This window comes from Ambystoma mexicanum, chromosome 2q (genome assembly GCF_040938575.1).
Source record: "Ambystoma mexicanum isolate Mex_15411 chromosome 2q, UKY_AmexF1_1, whole genome shotgun sequence".
In the NCBI taxonomy this organism is placed as follows: domain Eukaryota; kingdom Metazoa; phylum Chordata; class Amphibia; order Caudata; family Ambystomatidae; genus Ambystoma; species Ambystoma mexicanum.
This window is the reverse complement of record NC_090924.1, coordinates 518,282,708-518,301,292: the sequence shown is the minus strand read 5'-3', so window position 1 is coordinate 518,301,292 and position 18,585 is coordinate 518,282,708. Positions and strand designations below refer to the sequence as shown.

Sequence of the window (18,585 nt, the reverse complement as noted above, 5' to 3'; positions counted from 1 at the left end):
TATGACTATGTGAATTCACTTGTTTCTAGTGCTTCTTTTATCTCTCGACTGATTCAACGGATCCAAGGGAGAGCAGAAGACAGTCAAAACTAAGGCAACAGCAATCAAGACTCAACAAAGGAACAACCTATTAAGGCTGGGGACCATGTCCTCCTGAAAAACTTTGTTCGGCGCTGGAATGCGCTGCGCTCCACGTGGCCTTACACCATAGAAGCAGTAGCAGAGAGAGCGCTCAAGCTTGAGGGCCAGTCAGCTTGGTACCATCTATAGGATATAAAAACCTACAGGGCACCGATTCCGCCCCAAACCGCTTCCAGAGGAACTAATAGTGCTGATGCCACGGAAACAGACCACGGCCAAGATAGATGTGGTGCCCTAACCTTAATCCCCGTAGACACAGCTGACGCTCAGGTTACAGATAACAGAGAGCGCACTGGCCATCCAATGGTCAGACGCTCACAAGCCCCTGATATTTCCACTGCCATTTTAGTCCAAATAGAGGAATAAAACGAACGTTATCCCCAATACCCCAATGCCAAGAATTTACGAACATGGACCTGTACAATATCCCTCCATCTGTGCCAAGTACTCGAAAGGGGAGTTATCTGACGCTAAGTAGAAATGACCATACAGCACACACAATCTAATTAGGAATACATTGTGTTAACACATTGTTTAAAGTGCTCTTTTTTCTCTCTTTTTTTCTCTTCCTTCGCACATGCAGGTTGTCGCGACTGGGATTGTTGATGTGTAAATAGCATAAGATAAGGTTATGGAATAGTAGATGTTGCCTCCTATTGACCACCCTGAAGCATTGTCTCATCAGCACATTCATGCCATACGGAGGGCCGCCTACAATCGACCGCGGCCACTCCGAGTATACTATTACACATTCATTGAGTACCTAGCCCAAACCTACCCACAACTTCACCATATTACACCAACTCTCAGACACCGATCAATACGAAAGATAGGTGGAAGATCTGTTCGCCTGGGCATTAAATGATAATTTAGTATGCAGAGCTTAAAATAATTACAAGTACTAACATAATAACACTTTTTATTGCAATTTTTATGTGGGCAACTTTATCATCTCACCAGCTATAATGTCGCCAAGGAAACAGGTAACATGGTCACTTCAATAAAAAGAGTTTTAAAAACTGTGTTGTTATTGCTGTTTATGGGCATGTTAGCTGCGTTGCTCTGGAGCACCTACATGGCTTTGCATGATTCTGCTGCATCAAATACAAAAAATTCCCCAACCCAAGCGGCAAGGACAACTGTGTCAGGTGGTCCCAATGAAGAAGTAACCAAGGTAAGGAGAGGTAAGCGTAGCGTGGGAACTGATGTAAATGGGGTTGACACATATCTTACTGACATCACATGTAGCTAACAACATGTGGTATAAACACATGTCTATAATTGGTAAGGATGCAACAAGGGAGAACTGCTATGTCTGCTCCTTGATCCCATATGCCATGGGTGCCTCTAGGACTTACGTAGCAACAGAAGGGCCAGCAGCAACGGCGCAATGTCTCCTGTACCTCGCTATGTTCCAGACGCGGTGGAGGTTCCAAGGGAAGTCGGCAACATTAAGATGGAGATCAAAGAAAACATTTCCCTATGAGTACAACTTCATCAAGCCACTACCGATAATGGACAATTATTGGCAGCAGGCGGAAGCTCTACGTTATATTACAGACGGACCTTTGAAAGGGGAAACCAAAGAAATGACGCTACAGTACCTACCATGCAAATGAGGAGCAAAGGAGATTGGCGGATGTTAGGAATCGCCCTTGTGAGCAAGCTGGGAACAGCAACATGCCGGCACGCTTGTTAGTAAATAATAAATCTTTGGTTTCTCGCATTTCACATATTAGATCTCATGCAAAACTGCAGCGTAGAGCGCTGTTCCTCACTCGTTACCGGTTGCCCTGGCAACCAGGAAAATGCTTCTTGCGCAGGCAAGCTGTTGTACAGCCGACACGTGACACAACAAGAAGAAAGCCGGCCCCCAGACTGCTGCACATCGCTTCTGATTGAAGTGTGTGGATTCGCGTCTTCGTTCCTGTTGTTTCCTGGTTCTTTGTCTTAGACCTGTTCTTGTTTCTTGAATTTTGCCTCAAACCTGCCTTTTTTGTTTTTCCCGCATCTGCTAGCCCCCTGTCCTTCCCGGTTCCTTGTTGAGGATTTTTTTAGTTTATTTGGCGTCTTCATCCGCTTAAAGGAACTACTTTTCCAGCTAGTTTTCTTCACCTTGCAGCTGCTCATTCTTAGGGGGTCATTACGACCCGGGCGCAAAGGGATACCGGGCACCGGTAATGACACCGGTGCCAGTAATCCCTTTGCGCCCTATTCCGAGGTCCCTTTGCGGGTCCTTCCTTAACGCCTGGTTTTAGCAGGCGTTAAGGACGGGACCCGCAAAGGGACTTCAGAGCTAATAACGGTACCGTAATTTACGGCACTGTTATTAGCACCCTCCCCATTCCCATTGAGCCCTATTGGGGCTCAAATGGGAATGGGGATTGACATGTTCAATGGGGACCTACCGGTCCCGCAAAGGTCGGACTAGACCGGTAAATCCCCATTGAACCAGGGCAGACATGGTACCGGTAATGGTGCTAGTCATGGCGCTAATAGCTAGCACCAACTTCGGAATGAGGCCCTTAGTTTTGATAACAGACTGCCTTGCTCTGCAATTGCTCACACATTGCCAAACCCTCTGTTGCATAACGGACTGCCCTTGCCTAATGATTCTGTCCTGCATATGCTCACACGTTGCCAAACCTTTCTTTACATAACGGACGTCCTTTGCTCAGCCTTTTTGTTTGCATTTGCTCGCACGTTGCCAAACCTTCTTTCACATAACGGATTGCCTTTGCCCATTGATTTTGTCCTGCATCTGCTCGCAAGTTGCCAAACCCCTTTTCCTCTCAACGGACTGCTTTTGCTTGCGCCCATCTACATCTGCGTGCCTTGTCTGGCACCTACCCTTCCACAAGGACTCTTGCATCCGACATCAACCTCAGGAAAAGCCAAGACTGGAGACATTGCTAGGCCTCCTCATGCCGTCGGGTTAGGTGTGTACACTGGGACCAATTGGAAAGACTCTCGGATGTCCTTGTGCCGTCGGGACAGGCATTGTAACTTTGGACCTGGGATTGTAAACATACTACTATACATAGAATCATTCTGCTCCCAGATATATGGTACTTTTTGATAACTGCCACACAGATTCTTCAATTGCCTTGTTTTGTAATTTTTTTGTGTTGGCTTAAATAGGTATTATTCTGTTCCCATTGAGATATCTCCACCCTCCTGTGAAGCCAGTACTGTTAATATTCAGGTTGGTGAGGTTCTACTTCTTGATATTTGTGATCGTATTCCTATATCTTCAGTATTGACCTTGGTTTTCTCTCTATTGTTCCCAGTTGGCGTCACCAGGTGTGTGTGTCTCCTCTTCCAACTATTTGATCCTTCTGTCTGTCACTTTTACACAGCAAAAGGTTAAAATTGTGGTAAGAATTCTTCAGCGACTCTCAGGGTTCAGAAATCAGTGCTCCTGTCGTACTACGTTCCAACGGCGATGCCTAACGGCAGAGAACACAGTTGCTGGGAACGACCGCAGGTGTTGGTGTATGGCAAGGTATACCCAAAGGATGGCTGGGAGGACGGCGTAGTAGAGAGAAAGGCATTGACATTACCAAGAGCCGCTGTGACCAAGGTACAAGAAGAAAATGATAAATGCCTCAAGGAATGGGCCAGGAGTGCAAGCTTGCTGACCTGGGTGGATAAGGAAGATGGGCCACTCACAATAATCCCGCTGACCACACCTGCCTTATGTTATCAGCACGATGGCACTGATGAGGTGGGACAGAACAAAGGGTGCAAAAGAATAGAAAAGATACCACAAATGTGAACAGGAACGGTGGTGCTGATGGACCACTATTGGGCCTGTGGTTCTAAAGCATAGGAGAAACTCCCTCCGAACTGGGGAGGGATATGTTCCTTGGCGCATATTAACATAGCCTCACTAGTAGTACCTAAAACGCAAGTTAACCTAAGCAAGTTCCCCAAAATGGGGAAGGCAACAGTAGAAAGAAGAGGTTGCTGCCATCAACATGATACGCTAAGGCCAGCGCAACAACCAAAAAGGAACAGCTGAAGAGAGTAAAGAGAGAAAACTATTCTGGGGACGATCCGAGTTGGCACTCGACGAGATACCGCCAGCACACAGACTATTCAGCAGAACTGCAATGTTCTTTTCAGCACTAATACACCCAGGATTTCAGACGTACGCCAATGCAAATTGGCTCCAGATAACAAGATGGGAGCTGATGATGACAATCAACTCAACAGTGAACGGCATCAATGAAATAAAGGAGGAGCTCAGAGCAATACGACTGGTGGCACTGCGGAACAGATACGTCCTGGACCTCCTCACAGCTATAGAGGGAGGAATTTACGCCAAAATAGGGAGTTCCTGCTGTACGTTTAACCCGGCAAATGATGAAGACAACGGGACCCTGTCTGAAGCTGTAGCACCGCTGGCGTGAATGCACGCCAAGATGGAAGAAGAGTCGAAAGGTACCAAGACGGACAAGAGCTGGTTTTCGTACCGCTGTTCCTGGATGCATTCCTGGTTATCGGATGGCTTAAAGGTGCTAACCGGAGGACTAGTGATGGGAGTGGCATCCCTATTCGGTGTGAAGTTCTGCATGGGAAGGTGTAAAAAGCAAGCAGAGGAAGTGGTTGGAATGAAGCTACTGATGGCCATGGATAATGACCAACATATGGATGAAGTATTGAAGGAAAGAGAACGGCTGAGACAACACATAACACAGGTAGACGTGTACCCTCCTACAATGAAATTAGAAAAAAACACGCAACCCCAAGAAGTATGTAGTCTGGGGATGGTTGTGTCTACATGTACTGGTCCTTTGAAGATCACATTAACCACTATGGACACTTGGGTGGAATAACAAAAGTGTGGCATTGATGGATGATAAAAGGTACCATGATGTTGTGGTCGACAAGCCAACCAGAGGGGGGACTGAAGAGGGAAAACCCGACCAGACACTCAATCCAGGACGACCCCCCCAACTGGAAGAAGCACCAAAATCAACATGGCCACCGATCATACGAACTCATGCCCATCCCCACTGCTCCAACTAGGGATAACTACCGCGTGCAGTACCCAGCCAGTCGGCCATATGTTCCTACTGTAACACGAACCCTGCCAAGAATGGACGAAGAGACACAAGACAGAGTTCAGGAGAACCACACGGACCGACTTGACCAAAGGCACTGTACCGAAATCTGGCATGATGCAGGTCGTTAGAGACATCCCGACGACATAGCTCCATTAGACATGAAGCACATGTGCAATCCACGCAACACACCTGCCCACACACACCAATCTATACGAAGAACATGTACAGTTCGTAACTGTGACACCTGCACTAGCAGCATGTTTGTTATTTTACCATTAGGTTCGCTATAGCACTGCAGGAATGCAAGAATCAAGAAGAGCTTGTATTCGCTTACTGATGCTTTTTACGCAGTTAACCCTATGGAAGGACAGGAGCACCCAAGGGTCCTGACGAACTGTAAAGCTCTTACTAACATGGACGCTATGACGACTCCATCCTGGAAGCCAGAGCAGGACTCAGGAGGAAACAAGTAGGCTGCAGCGATCGCAGCGAAATCCCAAACTATAAGGTGCTGCATTAGCAGAATCGCCTATGGCGAAAGCACAGACTGCCAAGGACATCATGTTGCGAAGCAACATTCCACATCCTGAGCCAAGGTAACATCGGCGGCAACGGCAAATATTCCCTGTAAAATACACACCAATTCAGGGCAATCAAGCCTGCAAGAGTGGTCTCCGACCCCGTGATTCGACCCAAGTTGTGAACACGCCAAGACTCAAAGGCTGAGAACAAGCAGCGGCTCCACGGCTGGACAGCGAATTGCAACACAATTGCTACCTTCCAGACACCATTTACGATGGGAATGGAGCGCTCTCATGCCACTAGTCATCTTCACACTATTGTTATGCACAGACACATAGTTGCAAGTACTGAAACATAGTAGACATGCACTGAAAACAGATGTCTCGCGGGCTGGGAACAGTGTTTGTCCCAGACTTGGGGGCCCGCAGCCTGACCAATCAGGACTTTGAATTTAGGGGAAGATTGCGAGGGTTGCCAACCAATTACCAGGCTTCCTCAATGTAACTTTTTGAGTGTAACAACTTTCGGGGATGATCCAAGTATACCACCTGACACAGACCTGTCCAATGGTAACCCTTTCTATAGGGTGCTATACTGGTCCTACCAGTCAGCGGGTCAATCCCAGGCCCGATAAGTTTAGGAGGGAGTCCGCCAAGTGACAAAGGTTATTGCGTCACGAGGACACAAAACTGGCCTGCGAGCCACACTGTGGCGAGATGTCCCTGGATTTTGTTCAGCATGTGACCCCTGTGCGTTTTGCCTAATAAACCACAGTAAATCCTTGCTCCTTGTGTGGACCTCAACTTCTTTGGACCAGGGAGAGAGTTAGGGCCCTCCAGGAGCTGGGAGTCTGCGGACCCTTGACACGGCTCTGCCGGCCCTAGAAATTACCCTGACAACGGGCTTCATCGGGCTCCACATCAAAAGTACGGATGACTACCAGTGTCGGAAATAACAATAAACAGGTGGAAAACAAACCGCATAGCGCTCAACCTTTCGTGGCCCCATGGCGGGTGAAAACACCCGAATTTTTATTTGATGGGTTACAGCCCATTGATCTATATGGGCGTGTAAGTGGCTTGGCGGGTGAGTGAGGTGCTTAAGTGGCGGGTGACACCCACCAAAAGCGTGTGAGTTGAGAGGTATGCAAAATGCCTATTTTGCGCGCAGTCACTGCAACATACAAAAGGCATAACATACATAAAACTCCCCACGCACCACACTACCTCACCGGAAATGTGACCCCATGTATTGGTTTAGGTTTATTTTCGCTGATTTTATTATTTAGACTCACTTGCCCAACACCACCTACATACTCCTTTTATTGATTGCGAGGGGTCTGAATAAAAACCTCAATTTACGGTTTTACAAATGTAATATATGAATAGTTCATCTATGAGGAGAAGCAGTACGTGCGAAAGGCACTTTTTAAAGTTATTTTTCTTTAGAAAATGCATCTGCCAAACCTAAGGTAGTCCAAAAATCAGACATCCCTGGCCGTTTCTTCCTGCGCAACAGGATTTTGGAACGTTCAATTGAGCGGAAAATAGGCCAGTCTGGCAACCCTGGTGGCACTGCGAGTACAGTCACTGTGGGTGGGCGTGTCTGGTGACATCCAGCATGACGAACCTTCTGACGTGAGATGCCGGAAGTGTGGCTATGTGTAATCCACGGCACGGACCTCAGAGCGGGTGGCTGTTAATGCTGCTGAATCAACAGAACGTTTTCTAAACCTACCGCCCCGAACCGACGCTCGTTTCCTGGCGGCCGCAGGTGAGTACCATGTAGGCAGAAGAGCAGGGATGTGGGCATCCCACGTGCAGAATTCTCAGAACTAGTCTGAGGGGGGCGTGTGCCACTAGCGCTCAGAGGCTGGTCGTTCGCGGTTGAACGTTACTCTATTTTCCTGAAATCCTGATTTTGTGTCTGCAGACGTCACTGTGTCAACTGCTGACTGTGGTGGAGGGTCTGCTGTTAGTGACGTCACGCGGCTTTGTTTTGTTTCTTGTGGGCTATTGGTCTTTTCGAGGGGTCGCGGTAACGTTCCGCATAGATGTTTTTTTGTTGCTGGTGCCGGAGTGCGTGTTGTTTGGGAGGTTCGGAAATGCTGAGTCATCACTGTTGGGAAATCCCTCCCGCCCCCTCTGCCTCACAGCTACGCCGTTGGGTCAAAGCACACTCGCCTACCCTGCCACGCCTCCAGTGTATTTACGTCAAAGGAGGAAATACATGAATCGGCGGTATTCATTGTGAACAATAACGAGTAAACGTCTCTCATGTTTGTTTTTCACTTTGTAAATGCTGTGAACGAAGCTCGGTGTAAAATGTTGAGCAATGTGTATGTTTGAGTGCATTTTTACATTGTGATTGACTGACATTAGGATTTTGTTTCTCCTATTGGATTTCTCTTCTGTTTGTTTCTCGCGGCAGTGTCGCCACCGAAGATAAACGAGCATTGGCAATGCCAACAGTTTTGCCTTTTTGTGGAGGCATGGGAAATAAATCCGTCAGGTACTGCCCTCGTGGCATTAACTTGACAACAGTGGTACAGTCTGCAAAATGGTTGCGAGTACTTAGGCATACAATAGTAGTGCCTAGCAAATGCCTAATCCTTGCACACAAGCCACAACTGTTAATTTTGCCAATGTTTGTTTTTAACAGGACTTTTGAAGGACGCACACAGTGCTTAGAAATCGAGTGGTTGAAGACAGACCTGGTAAAGACATGTTTATTACATCAGTAGCACGTTTACAATTCCAATTAAGTCATTAGCTCTCAGATTACTGCTTGGGGGGGGGGCACTGGCAGGCACTTTGAGCACACAGTTTGATGGTAAGGCTTGATAAGGCTAGTTCAAAGAAATGTGTTGGATGTTAGGGGCAGCAAATGGGCGGCTAGATGACTAAACAAAACCTACACGCTTTGTGTCCCCTCCCCCCACCCCCAAATGCCATTTCTCTCTAGCTGTACTTTAATGCAGTAGTTTCGGCATCACCCCCTAATAGCTAAAACTAAAAACATCTTTCTTTAAGGTGTTATGCTTATGAAGGCAGGGGAACAGTGGCACAACTTGTGAATGAACTGTTGTTTTCGTGACATTTTTTACGTTTTGCATTTGCACAAATTGGTCTTATCATTTTCGTAAGAGTGTCTATCGGAGGATCATTACCGATTGAGGAATTTTATACCAGAACAAACACATTTTAATTTTAAAATGTAGGCCTTTTTCTTATTCAAACAGTCTTCGTGGCAAGTAATTACTGTAAACAAAAAAGGCCGTTTTTAATCATCCAGCAGGTCTTCAAAATGGCAGATCTATATCAGTGTTCTAAGTGGAATGCTGCTCGTTCTACTGCTAGCTGTATATCAAATGGCTTGAGCAGTGCGGTGGCATAAAGGGACAGATGCACAGCATTAGTACCAGTTACACGCTATTTTTCTTTATTGGGAGCAGTTGCTCATTTTACAGAGGCAAATAGGCTGATATGCTCTTTATCTTGCGCCTCGTTTGTAGGTGAGAGAACACCTGTGTTAACAGGAATTCCAGTCCTCTACATTCTTACATTGGAAGAACAATGCTTTTCTGAATTAGCAAGCAACCTGGTCATTTTATTACTTTTAATTAGTGCTGGTCTCGTTTGTCCATTTAATAGTAAAATCATGTCTGGTTTATTTTGAGATCTCGACGGCAGGCATTAGTAATATTTATTTTGTCGACAAATGGAGAGATGGGTGAACGCGCAGCAACAGTCTCAGATAAGCTTGGCTAGAACAGTAGTTTTCGTTGTCTTCTATGCTGTTTCCAAGGAAGTAACACAACGTTATTACGGCAGACTTTTGACACTTGTTTATGCAACCCTTTATCAGAGATGCATGTAATATGAATGGTCCTTCACGGTACAGAATGTATAAAAGGTACTCGTAACCTTAAGTACGAGAGACTCCAAGACCTAACTTTTGCGGTCTAGTACTGGGCGAGCGGAGACGCATTAAGGTGCAAAGTAGTCCGGGGAACTACACCGAGTCTAGCAGGGCCCCCAAGCATGTGATACATGTACGCGGACTCATACATGGTAAACCCAAACAAGCAGCTAAACAATATATTAAAACTCGAACTCTATTTCTTGTGTTCTTGATTCTAAGGGGAGGAATATGAGTGTCACACCTTAGCAAGGCGGACTTGATTTATCTTTACCTGGGTTCATAGAGAAGAGTAGTGTCTAATTTTGTGGAGATTAGACTGGGGAAACCTTCCTACTGACATCAAACTTTCGAAACAATTGTTAGAAGGTCTAGATTTTCCGTTTTAGTATTCCTTTCCCACACAGCCTCTTCATAAATTGACACTCGCTTTCCCAGGAAGTTATTTCAGTAAGTGAAGGAATTGGCTGAGTGTGTATTTAGCGTACCCACCCACACTGTGGAGATAGCACGGCGAAGCCCTCTCAAAACACGTCGCCGTTGAGAAAGGAACTTTTTTGGAAATCGGAGTTGTTTTTCTAGCATTTCCTCGATGCTGCGCTTCTTATGCTGCAATATAGTAAGAACACCTGTGCGGTAATCCACCGTAACTCATTAATACGTTCCCTACTTACTTGAACGCCATTTCGGGCACTCCGAAGAGGACACACGAACAACCTCCCCATTCACGTCCTCTTACTTGTCCTGTGTGGGGCATTTCTTGAAAATTAATGGACACTTGAATACTGCAGGTAACAGCCCACACCTGGCATGGGACTTGCAGTTCAAAATGAAGTTAGCATCAAAGAGGCATGGGGCAGGTGGAGGCACGTCTCGCGTCTACCCGTGGAGCGCAACTCATACCAGGAGTTCGCTAGAACCACTCTGGAATTGGCAGAAATATACTGTTTCTACCAAATAATGACACCTGTGAGATTGAAAGGAAACTTCCCTGAGACTCCTTTCGTCCATACATCCCAGATCAGTATTGCCACACAGTCGGCAATCGGAATCAAACCCCCCTGCATCAGTGCCCAAAGTTCGCCAAAGACTATGCTCAGCCCAGTACTTGAAGGCTAAAATGACTTTTAGAGACCCATACAAATCTAGATTCCAGAATGTCTGCATGTGTACGTAGGAGTTTGGGAATGTAAGATTCCTTTTCCAGGTACATTTTAGCGGCATCCTTTACCAGAACAACTGTTCTTTCACCTTACTCCCTCTCTCAGAGCCACATCTTCTGAGACCAACTGTCAAAAAACGGCCCGTGAACATTGATTACAATACCCGACACACTACAAAAACGCTTCCATGTTACATACTGCCAAAGGGAGCAGCACTGCCCTGCATGGAAGAATGGCCCACTGCAGATGGAATAGCTCACACATTAACTAACCCATGAAAATGATGTTACTGACAATCGAGAGAAAGGAAGAGATCAACCCTCTGGATGCCCGGGTGCAGCCCTAAAGGGCAAACCCTCAGTGGACAATCACACACACCTGCTGCTTCTAGCCTCAATTTAAGCAGGTGGCTAGATTTAAATAATGTTCATAAGTGACAGAATCTGGCATTAATGGAGTACCAGTCACTCTGAAACTGGAACACATCCCAGCGAAGGATCTCCTGCCATCCAGCAATACCGGATGACTGTAGTTGTTATACGTTGTTCAGACTTTTTTTCTTTCTCCTTTTCCCCTAGTGCAAGCGCACTGAAGCTACTTGCTGCAGCATGTTGCGCCATTCAAGCCCTCTCTCCCAAAACTCACTTGAAATCCATGCTACCTGATCTAGTTCGATTCGAGCAAGTACCACAGTTGGACCCAACATGTCCTTCAGCTCAGATGTGATGTTGGCAGGTATGTAGAAGTGACATGTAGTTTTGAAATTTTTATTTAGTATCTATGGTTTTTTTATTTTTTCGAAGAGTTGCCCATAGGAATTAACATGCATTGACAACCTTGGTTCCCTTTTGTCTGCTTTTTAGTTGCAGCTTTCTTTGGAGCCATTGGGTGGCAAAGTATTGTCTAGTGTGATGTTAATGTACTAAAAACATGCGCAAATGGAGAACGTGTTGAATTTCATCTGTTTTTGTGCTAACCTGCTATTCTGATCCATTGGCAAAGAGCAGCGTATTTGATGTTTGGCAAAATAGGATCTCTTCAGTAAATCTATATTGAGTACAGAAGTGGGTGTAATAAAAATACACACCAGATAATTGCATAACAGGCTGATTGGACATAGCATACTCCCACCTTTACTTCACCTCCACACTCCTACCTTCACTTCACCTCCACCACCATAGCTAACCCGGACCCCACATTTCTTCAAGGCTTTTCTCGTGGAGATACTAGAAAACAACCTAATTTTTCTGACATCCACTTTTCATCCTTCAAATACCGTCAGCATTCTACTCGATGCATTTAATCTTACTCTGGTGGACAGTCAACGTCCACGCTCCACTAAAAAGCCATCTCAACAGACCTGACCGACTGCACCTTGGCATTTCAGCTAACCTAGTAAGCCAGATGAAAATAAGAACATATTTGGTGTAAATCACAACTAGAAGATAACCTCGCCATTCTAAACCCTCCCTCCCCCCACTGACTACAACGGGACCTCCCCTTCAGGGCTAATACCAGCTACTACTACCTGCTATTAAACACTAGACCACTACTCCAACATGCCCTAGATGTTGCCACTTATATAGCACTATATGATATTGACATATGTGCATTAACTGAAACTTAGAGTCATGCAGAGGCTGGCCCATCGCTTGCTATTCCCTTCTCCCGAGGGCTATAAGATTCTTCCCCAGGACAGAATTGGCGGGGAGGAGGGGGGAGTAGCTTTTACTTTTCAAACACACCTTTGATATTTGGAGGACTGAAATACCAGCCACTGATGGGTGTGAAACGATGCATATTAAGATTAGGACTGATGTGGAATCCACTTTTAATACGGTTCTTGTGTATAGGCCTCCATCACCCTTGTCAGAATTTGTAAACTAACTTTGTAACTCTCTGCTTTCTTTTCTGAAAACGAACTCCAAAGCTCTAATCTTAGGGGATTTCAATTACTGGTTGGGTAATAAAAATGACACTAGCGCAAAATCATTAGAGGTCGCCCTGCGGGATCTTGGATTTGATCAATTTGTTAAAAAAAAAACCCATAACAAAGGGAATACACTTGATTGGATATCCCATCATAATATGACCTTGACTAGTCAAAACATTTTTCCCTGCCCATGGTCGGATCATTGTTTTATTCACTTTAAAGTTGACTGTGAGAAGGTGCCCACACTAAGGGAAACACCTAAAATCAGAATACTCTCAAGACATTTTAAGAATCTCACTTAATTCATTACGCCCTTGGCTTCTGGCTTTAGATCAGGAGACTAAGGACCTAATATCAGTGGATGATATTGCTGAAAGGTATCAAAGTACTGTTCGGGATGACACAAATGCCCTGGCACCTTTTAAAAAAAGAAGTCACTTGGTGGCAGGCTAACTCTTGGTTTTTATAGGATTTACAAATGCTTAAAAATGCCAAGATCAAATGCCTATACAGATGGAAAGCCACTATTAATGAGACAGATAAAGAGAACTATAAGTTGGCAGCTAAAATCTTCAAGAAAGCTGTTATATTAGCAAAGAAGTTGTCGCTTGAAGACGGAATCAACTCAACATAATCCCATCCTAGAGAATTGTTTAGATTTCTCAAGGACTTGGAACATCCTGTGAAAAATACAACTGAGATTACTAGGGATACAGAATGGTGCACATCCATTCAGGAAGCCATGTTGGGTAAATTAAACATAATAAAACGTAACATTGGTCATGCCAAAAAAATCCACGATACCGAGTGAAGAGATGACCGTTAGTTCCACCCAGAAATTATGGGGACATGATGAACAGTTCAATTTCAAACCTGTATCTGAGTCGGAACTGTCATTACTAATAGAAAATCTCAAACCAACAATCTGCAAGGTTGATGTATGCCCTGCAATGGTCATAAAAACATGCTCTCTGTGTAAATTTGTGAACACCTCGTTCATTGGCTGTCCTCTCCGGCAACCATTAAGAATACCTGGATCTTGCCCCTGCTTAAAAAGCCAGCTCTATCCCTGCAAAATCCCTTGAATTATAGGCCAATTTCAAACTCTCCTTTTCTGCTGAAGATACTTCGAGTAGCCTTCACGCAAGTTATGAGGCACCTTAAGAACAACAAGATCTTGAACAAGTGGCAATCAGAATTTATGGAGAACCATGGCACAGAGACTGCTCTTCTGGAGCTTAAGTCCAGACTTCTCCGTATCATGGACAATGGGCAAACAGCCCTCCTGATGTTGCTGGACCTCTCTGCCGCTTTCGATCTGGTAGATCACACACTATTGCTCGATCGGCTGAGGAAGTGGCAGGGTTTTCAGAATCAGCGACCCGCTGGGTTAAATCATTTCTTACTAACCGATGGTGTAGAGTCGGCAGCACCTCAGCTGATGCAAATCCAGCTTTGCTCACACATGGGGATGCACAGGGGGCCTGTTTGACGCCCACCTTTTACAATATTTTCACTGTCCCATTTCTTGACCTCCTGGAGGAAAATAAAATCAACTTCACTAATTACGCAGATGACACACAATGTGTCCTCCCCCTCTCTGGTAACCACACAGAGGATAAAAATAACCATCACCCGGATATATGGAATGATCCACTTTGGATGTGTAATAATGGGCTGGCACTGAATACTGGAAAGACTGAACTGATGGTGGTAGGCACTATGGCAAAAACCCGTAAAATGTGAAATGAATATGCCCAGTTCCGAAGTGATGGCTGTGACATAGATGCCAAAACAAAGTGAAGACTCTGGAGGGCTACTTTCACTGTAACATTAATATGAAGGCACAGGTCAGCAGCTTGGTGTCCTCAGCTTCATATTACATTAAAATACTGACCCAGGTTCGCCCTTTTATCTCGAAACCAAATTGTGAGATATTAGCAAGGGCCTTAATTGGCTCTATGCTTGATTATTGCGTCAGTTTGCTTGCTGGCATGGCTAAGTCTGACATAGGTCACCTTCGAGTGATTCAGAATAATGCAATTAGAATTATTTTGGATCTCAAAAGAAGGGATCATGTCTCGGAAGCTAGAAGGAGCTTACAATGGCTTCCTATAGAGGCTAGAATTGTTTTTCGCCTTCTGTTAATAACCCAGAAACGTCTGACAGGATCGTCACCTCTGTACTTGTGTGAAGTGTTGGAGACTAAACTAAATGCACACAATCTTAGATCCAACAACACCAACCAACTGAAAGCCCCAGTATATAGGATGACCCAGGTAAAAAAAGGGAGCGTTCTTTGTGGCGGCTCCCCTGGCATGGAACACTATCCCCCCTGATATTAGGGAAGAGAAATCTACAGCTGTCTTCAGAAAAAGACTAAAGACATTTCTGGTTAGATAGTGGAGGACCTCAGCACTATCTTTGATCTACCTCCTTGAAATGACCTTGTGTTCGTACTGACTGTCCAGCTAACATGTTTGTTTGTGTGGTGCGCCCTTAAGCTCCGGGTCAGTGGTGCGCAAGATAAATGTAAATAACATGACATAACTCATTAACCACTGCAGATATATATTCACGGATTAAATAGATGAATATCGTGCAGTGCATTGCCATTGCCACCCTCACATCTGACGTCACGCCAATCGCCTTGTACGTTAAACAGTGATATTGTAAGTTCAGTGCCATTTATCCGGCAAGACCCAAGAAACGGTTAACCTGCAAAGCGACATTTTATGAAGAGGACAGTCTTCTGTCCTCACTGTAGAAGGCTATCGCTGTAGTTGTTGGGCTTGCTCAATTTTTGCTCATCACTGCCCAATTTCACAAGGAACAGGCCTTAGCACAGTTACCAGGCCTTATTCTCCTACTGCTTAATAAACTAAAAAATATATACTCGACCCAGAAGTCCAGGGTAGTTATCACCCCATTGTATGCCGTACCTTCCTAAGAGAGTGCAGGAGATGGCGGGATAATCACGATAAACATTACTGTTGAGCCACATGGAGATAGAATCTCTACTCGTAATCGCCTACAAGAATGGCAAAATGATTTTCACTCTGTGCCGTCTTCAACATGGTCGCCAATAAGGTGCTTGTGACAAATCCCTATTTTTCGCAAAAGTGCAAGGGGCGGGGAGGGGGCAAAGGCTTTAATGTGCTATTCCCAAACGCGTACCACACTTGGCTCAGAGGTGTTTCAGTCATAAAGTTTGAACGGGGAAATGTCGATAGCATACATACATCCCTTTACTTTGATAACATGGACAGACTATTTTCTCTAGAGTAGCAGGTCGGCAGCAGACGATTTCAAACGGCAAACATAAGTCAATTCAGGGCTCAAAACATACACTCGCCACTCCTGACTGGCTAGGAGGAAGTTTTAGGGGCAAAAAAATATTTATGGCCGTGTGGAATGTGTGCTTACAGAGCTCCTGGATGGTGTCAGTCACAGAAAGTGGGGGGCCTAATAAGTTTGGCCTATTAGGTAGCAGAGCTCTGTTGCATTAGAGTACAGATAGGGAGAAATGGCGTACGAGGAGGGACACAAAACTTGAATGTATTGGTTCTTTGCCCACCCATTTGTCATGCTAATTCCTATGGCCATTCCAACTCAGTTACTGCCCCTCCCCTCCCAAAGCACCTCCTCATGGAAACTCTTAGAGCTCGCTTAATTCGAGCCTTACCACCAAACTTTGCACTTGGTAGTGTCGGCTGATGTTTTTTCATATTTGTCTTCTGAGAGGTAATGTCTTAATCGGTGCTGTAAACATGCTGCTGTGGTGATACAAATCTCTAACCCAGGTCTGCTTTCAACCACTCGTTATATAAGCACTATGCTTGTCCTTCACTGAAGTCCTGTTAAAAACAGCATTGGCAAGCCCAACAGTTTTGGCTTGTGTGTAAGTATTCAGCATTTGCCAGGCACTGCTATTATATGCCCACATACCCGCACCATGTTGCACCTGCTACCATCAATGGCCAATTAATACCACTACGACAGTGTCTGGCAAGTGCCTTCCCCATGCTTACACAAACCCGTTGGCATTGCCAATGCTTGTTTTTTATAAGCCATGATGTCCCCAAGTCTTCCTGACAGAGCCAGGGTGAAGAGAACATGAAACGTAAAGATACTCGGCTCTGCACACTTGGTATTGTAAATAAAAGCAAAAGTAATAACGGCGTCACAATTTATTTTTTGTTTAGAGTCCTGTTGGTCAAATAATACAAACAAAATGTGCTCAGGCAAAGATGGCTTATGAGCCAGATAAGCAAACGGGGGACGGCAGAGCGGGAAGAAGAGTGAAAGGAACGAGTTGAAGCAAAAGAAATGATTGCAGTGTGAAGTGCTACTCATTTGTATGACTGCAGATCCTAGCCAGCTATTCACTTACTAAAAGGCACACACATTGTTTTGTTTTGTGTGTGCAGTTCAATGGGACTCATTTATAGTAAACTGCATATCCACCCTTCATCCCCCATGTCACACCTTATGTACACGGAGTAAATGGCAACATACAATTTACAATACACGATCAAACATTATGCTTCTGGGCTGTAGCGTGTTCTACAAATCCCCAAAAATACAAAAAATACTGATATTGCTCTGCACACTAATGCTGTAACTACCTATTGTAATGTGTAACCAAGAAACGCACTGTTGGGTCGCTTTCAATGTAACCCTGAACCAGGCCTACTTACAATCACCTGTAACGGCGCCTCAATGCCTCTGGGCTGTAGCGCGCTCTACAAATCCAAAAGAAATAAATAAATAAAATAACATTACATGAGAAAACGCATAGCATTGTTGCATTTCAGCAGGAAAATGTGCATTACGCACCACACACACTATACGTCAGAGCTAATCTTCAAAAAGATCGCCTCCTAGTCATGTTTGTGCATATTCATCATAAAAACATGGACAGGGAGTCAGGGACTCTTCCAGAACATAACTTTCTGATAGTTGTTGCTGGAAATACACAAATGGTGCAAAGCCGTTAAAAATCAGAAAAGGCAAAGGATTACATCTCTGTATAGCCTGTCTTTCTAGTAATGTTGCTACTAATGGATGGCACAATATGAAACCCCTGGCCCAAATGGGGCCTTTTAGGATAGGGGGTTATGATAGATAAAATTGTGAACAAAGGAACAACCAAGACACAAGGGGGCTGAATCACAGAACGTTTTCCTTTGGGATTGATATATGGCATTTATAACGTGCCTATACACAAGTGTTTCAAGGCGCGACGAGGCAGGGAGGGGGGACAAAGGGAAGACAGACAACGATCTTTCTAGGCCAGGTGTCATTGAGATCGCGCAAGTGCATGGGAAGAGGGGAAGGGAAAGTGCGAGGGGCAAGGGAGAGGGGAAAGTGCAGTACATGGGATAATAGAATAATAAGATAAAATAAAGGGCCAGCTGGTGGCAAGTGCAAGGTAAGTGCAGACAAAGTGCTGGGAGGGGGGGCTGTAGGGATACAGAGACAGTCCCGCGGTGCAGGGGTTGCCAGGGAGGCAGTGCCGGGGGCAAGTGGCTAGGCCAGGAACCGAGATCAGTGAGAGTGGCCCAGTGCAGATTCAGTGCAGTTTCAACCAGGAAGTTAGCAGGAGAGAGGGGGAGAGAAAGCAGAAGCAAAGAGGAATGTTTTGAGGTGCTTCCGGAACCGGAGATGGTTCTCCTCAAGTTTCAGGGAGGCAGGAAGGCTGTTCCAGAGGGAGGCCCCTGCAGCGGAGAGAGCTCTACCCCCAACTCTTTGCTTGGAGAAGCTGCTGACCCTGAGGGAGTTGGAGGCGGATGAGCGAAGAGCTCGAAAAGGAAGATATTTAGGGAGAGAG

General features: G+C 45.3%; 1 protein-coding gene across 3 annotated transcripts in view; it reads left to right on the top strand.

The window, feature by feature from the left end:
* The first annotated feature begins 7,371 nt into the window (after positions 1–7,371).
* MAFK (MAF bZIP transcription factor K) overlaps positions 7,372–18,585 on the top strand; it is a 197,714-nt gene continuing 186,500 nt past the window's right edge. Inside the window, exons 1-2 of one of the 3 annotated variants that reach the window (XM_069647638.1) lie at positions 7,372–7,508; positions 11,398–11,554. In XM_069647638.1, coding sequence (XP_069503739.1) covers positions 11,524–11,554 — 31 coding nt within the window. In that variant the 5' untranslated portion in view covers positions 7,372–7,508; positions 11,398–11,523. Of the gene's footprint in view, positions 7,509–7,787; positions 7,999–11,397; positions 11,555–18,585 lie in introns of those variants that run through there. The other 2 variants (XM_069647639.1, XM_069647640.1) reach the window with 2 other exon arrangements.